General features: G+C 48.6%; 1 protein-coding gene across 1 annotated transcript; it reads left to right on the top strand.

Annotated features, from left to right (window-relative positions):
* Positions 1-244: 244 nt before the first annotated feature.
* LOC308578257 (UDP-N-acetylglucosamine--peptide N-acetylglucosaminyltransferase 110 kDa subunit-like) lies at positions 245-2,713 on the top strand. The gene is made up of 2 exons (XM_081178504.1): positions 245-413; positions 2,511-2,713. Exons 1-2 carry the CDS (start codon positions 267-269, stop codon positions 2,700-2,702), a joined length of 339 nt encoding a protein of 112 aa, XP_081034630.1. The 5' UTR covers positions 245-266; the 3' UTR covers positions 2,703-2,713.
* Positions 2,714-4,882: the final 2,169 nt, after the last annotated feature.

The following is a 4,882-nucleotide window of genomic DNA, read 5'->3' as shown; positions in this document are numbered from 1 at the left end:
GGCCTACAACTCCCATGATCCCTAGCTAACAGGACCAGTGGTCGGGGATGATGGGAATTGTAGTCTAAAACATCTGGAGGGCCGAAGGCTTGGGGTGCCTGGCTTATACCAAGAACAAACTTTGTTGGTCTCTAAGGCACTACTGGACAATTTTTATATATATTTTGACTTCATCAGACCAATACGGCTACCTACCTGAATCTAGAACCCTGGTTTTCTTTGCCCCCTTTCAGATCGTCTGTGATTGGACCGATTACGACGAGAGAATGAAGAAGCTTGTCAGTATTGTGGCTGACCAGCTGGAGAAGAACCGGCTCCCTTCGGTGCACCCCCATCACAGCATGCTGTATCCACTGTCTCACGGCTTCCGAAAGGCTATTGCCGAGAGACATGGGAACCTTTGCCTGGACAAGGTGGGTCTATGCTGTGAAGAGGTGTGCGCCGCTCCGTTCCGTCAGAGTTTGAATGCTTTCATGTTGGCTTTGGATATATAATAATATATAATAATTTATTATTTCTACCCTGCCCATCTGTCTGGGTATCCTCAGCCACTCTGGGTGGCTGCCAACCAAATATTAAAAACACAAGACAGCATTAAATATTTAAAAACTTCCCTAAACAGGGCTGCCTTCAGATGTCTTTTAAAAGTGAGATAATTGCTTATTTCTTTGACATCTGATGGAAGGGCGTTCCACAGGGCGGCCGTCACCACGAGAAGGCCCTCTGCCTGCTTCCCTGTAACTTGGCTTCTTGCAGGGAGGGAAGCGCCAGAAGGCCCTCGGGAGAGGGACCCCGGTGTCCGGGGTGGAGATGCTCCTTCAGGTCTACTGGGCCGAGGCCATTGAGGGCTTTCAAGGTCAGCACCGACACTATGAATTGTGCTTGGAAACGTACTGGGAGCCAAAGCAGATCTCTTGGGACCGGTGGTATGTGGTCTCAGTCAGACTGGATTTAAATCCTTTATTTTACAGAAAGGCTTGATCTTGCTGGCATCCTCTTAATATTGACAACCAGAGGAAAGTTTCATCTGCTGGGCTGTTTAGGGCTTTCAAGGTCAGCACCAACACTTTGAATTGTGCCCGGAAACGTACTGGGAGTCAATGCAGGTCTTTCAAGACTGGTGTTATGTGGTCTCTGCGGCTGTTCACAGCCCCCAGTCTGGCTACCACATTCTGGATTAATTGCAGTAAGGTAGCCCCACATAGAGCGCATTGCAGTCGTCCAAGCTGGAGATAACAAGAGCATGCGCCACTCTGGCAAGAGAGTCCGTGGGCAGGGAGGGTCTTATCCTGCATCCCAGATAGAGCTGCCCTGGACACAGAACAGACCTGTGCCTCCATGGGTCCAAAATGACCCCCAGACTGTGCAGCTGGTCCTTCAGGGGCACAGTTGCCCCGTTCAGGACCAGGGAGTCCCCCCCACCCACCCACACACCACAGAACTTCAGTCTTGTCAGGATTCAACCTCAACCAGTTAGCTGCCATCCACCCTCCAACCGCCTCGAGGCACCCGCGCAGGAACTCCACCGCCTTTGCCGGCTCTGATTTGAAAGAGAGGTAGAGCTCTCTATCAGGCTTCCTCAACCTTGGCCCTCCTGATGCTTTTGGCCTACAGCTCCATGGTCCCTAGCTAGCAGGTCTAGTGGTCAGGGATGATGGGCACTGTAGTTTGAAAACAGCTGGAGGGCCAAGGTTTAGGAAGCCTGCTCTGTATTGGCGCCAATGGCTGTTAAGCGAAAAAATTCCAGGGTGAGTGACTCCTTGACAGCCTAGCTCACCGGGGCACTTGTCCCCCATGGGTCCATGCTGTCAGTAAAAGGAGGAAGTCCCAGCCCGGTAATTTGGAGCAAAACAGTGGTCAGTAGACCATGATTCTTACTGTTGCACCACAGGTCTGCCCAGGAGTAAGAACCCCGAGCATGGGGCAATGTCAACTTTTATAACTTCCTTCTTCCCCCCAGAATACACTTCAAGCAGCATCGTTGATACATCATCACTACATCACTAGCACATCACAAATGAGGAGGGGTATACAAGGGTTATGCATTCACTATGAGGTCCCTTTATCAGACCCCTTAAATCTCCATCACTGAAAGAACAATAAAACTCTTGACACGTCCTTTCCCACTGGACTTGTCTGGAGATGGGCATTCAGAACACCTGCCTTGCTAAACTGCCTTGGCAGATGTCTATGGTTGCCCCCTTGGTCCCTCCCTCGGTGGGGTGCCGTGTATGTGCTCTCAGGCTTGGGGAATTCTGGCGGGATGCCCTGTTCCTGCTGCCTACATGACTTCCTGCTTCTTGGCTCATGGAGGGAGGTGGAGCCCAAATTCGTTCAAATGGCGGAATGAGGAGAGTCGGTTAAAGCATAGATTTTCTGCATGTCTTTCTTGGGCTGTCAAGTCAAAGGTATGTATATTTGTAACATTGGAACAACTTCAAAGATGTGGCCTCATGTCCCCCACCCCCATGTCATTTCCGTAACCCGGCTTTCTTGAATCCCCTTGCTAGATCAACGTGCTCCACAAGCCGCCTTACGAGCACCCCAAGGACCTGAAAGGCAGTGAGGGCCGGCTCCGCGTTGGCTACCTGAGCTCTGACTTTGGGAACCACCCCACCTCCCATCTCATGCAGTCAATCCCAGGCATGCACAATTCGGACAAATTTGAGGTGAGGTGCACAAGAGGGCAGCTGTGTGAGTAGCTCAGGCGGCAGAGCGCTGAGACTCTGAATCTTGGGGTCATGGGTACGAGCCCCACGTTGGGCCAAACGAATGAATACAGCCTAGGACCGCCTCTCCACGGAGGATCTAACAGTCTGCAAATAAAAAAATGTTAGAGGTCCTGGGCTTCAGGGAGATTAGGCTGGCCTCGACCAGGGCCAGGGCCTTTTCAGCCTTGGCCCCGGCCTGGTGGAACTCTCTGCCACAAGAGATCAGGACCCTGGGTGACTTCCGGTCGGCGCCAGCGCTAATGGCGGTCCTCTTTCCGAGCTCCGGAGGAGGACTGCTCTGCGAGTTCGGGTCTGACCCGCTACGGCAAGCGGGGGACCCCTAAAATCACAGGCGCGGAAGCCTGTGAACGAGGAGATTCGGTGGGCACCAGGAGCGCCCCCCCTTTACCGCAGAAAGAGCCTTTTTAAAGGCTCCGGAACGACATCGGGGGAGCGCGGTGCTGAGAATCGCTACCCAGCCCGCAGGGTGAAGCCGCGTCGCTATTAGCGGAGAGCGCCGATTCCTTCCTGTAAATTTCGGACTGAAAAAACCCGTGAGTAAGACTGAACGTCTATTTGAAACTAAAGTCTGGAAATTTGGCTGAAAACGGGGAGGTGAAAATTAAGGAAGTCTGCCTTCCCCCGACTGCATGAAAGTGAAAGCAACGAAACTTTAAAGCTGCATCCGCAAGAGACATTGCCTTTGATTAATTAAATCTGACATTTGGACTTTAGATCTCCCCTCTAGCTAGCAGGGCAGAGGGGAGGCAAAAGAGACATTAGTAACTGCATGATCTATTTAAAAGAAAAAAATTTCTGCTGCCTCAATAACCTGAAACGGACTGCTAAATAAGACAATAGGGCACTGAACTGACTTTTCCCTGTGAAGGTTACATTGTGATACAAAGTTCCTGGATTCTTTTGCTACAGTATACCAGAGTAGGCTGAGACAGTATCTACTGGAAAACTGCTGCAATTTATATTTACAAGCCTCCTGATATACTTGTTTTAAACTTTCTTTCTTTCTTTTTGTATTTGGACATTTTCTTTGTCTCTGTATCTGGACATTTTGATTTGCTCCCCCTAGAGGGTAAAGTAAAGGCCGATATAGCTCAAGACAGTGGAATTTTCCATCCGGAAACGGTTCCCGTGGGAAACGACCTTGGGACATGAGTGGTCCACTAGAAGAGATAGCCACAAGAGCTAAGACTAGACAACAACAACAGCACCAGCAACAGCAACAGCAACAAAAGAAGAGAGGCTCGATTACAGGCGCAACCCCTACAGGACCTACAGGAATAACAGGACAAGAAAAAGTGACAGCTGTCTCCATGGATGCTGTGACACAAGCTTTACTTAAGATAAACCAATCCCTGGAGACTCTAACAAAGCAGAGCTCAGAAAATACACAAAAATTAACAGAGTTATCAGCAAGATTAGATCTGAACACAGAATCTATAAACAAATTGGTCCAGGAAAATTCTGCAACACGTAAAATTGCGGAAGAAGCTAGAGCTATTGCTGGAGAGACTCAAGAGAACTTAGAACCGATTGCCAAAAAGGTGCACGAGCATGGCGCAACTCTGGCTTTGTGGGAATTACAGAGAAAAGAGAGAAATTTGAAATTGAGATTAATTCCAGAGAACGAAGGTGACAATCTCATGGAGTTTTTAACACAAGAGTTTGCTGACTGCTGGGAAGATTTGGAGGAAGACGAATTTAAAATCACAACAGCGTTTAGACTGGGTAAAAAACAGAACAGAAAGACCCCGAGGGATTGTTTGATTACCCTTAGATCCAAGGAAGAAAGAGACAAAATATTAAGACTACATTTTGGAAAGGCCTTGCAAATTGGAAATTCAGCTGTACAGATTTTTAAAGACATCCCAAAATATATCTTGGATCTGAGAACCTTCTATAAGGATCTGGTTTTTTTGTTAAAGAAGAATACCATCCTCTTTAGGTGGGAATTTCCACAGGGATTGTCTTTCGATTACAAGGGGAAGAAGGTGAAAATAAAGACTATACAAGACAAAGAGAAATTTTTGGAAAGAAACCGAGAGGACCTACAGAAGGGAACTGTGGACCCAATTGCAGAACAGAGGAGAGCAATAGACATTTTGAATCTTTCGTTTGGACACATTCCACCACCATCAGAGGAAGAGCAACAA

Source organism: Podarcis bocagei (genome assembly GCF_964188305.1).
Source record: "Podarcis bocagei genome assembly, chromosome: W".
Classification (NCBI taxonomy): Eukaryota; Metazoa; Chordata; class Lepidosauria; order Squamata; family Lacertidae; genus Podarcis; species Podarcis bocagei.
Note: the sequence above shows the minus strand (reverse complement) of the source record. Positions and strands in the feature narration are given on the sequence as shown.

What these genes read in the sequence shown, in the direction of transcription:
- LOC308578257 (XM_081178504.1), top strand. Translation starts at nt 267, where the DNA reads ATGAAGAAGCTTGTCAGTATTGTGGCTGACCAGCTGGAGAAGAACCGG. An exon ending in GGAACCTTTGCCTGGACAAG is followed by an intron (nt 414 to 2,510) that starts GTGGGTCTATGC and finishes TCCCCTTGCTAG; the next exon opens with ATCAACGTGCTCCACAAGCC.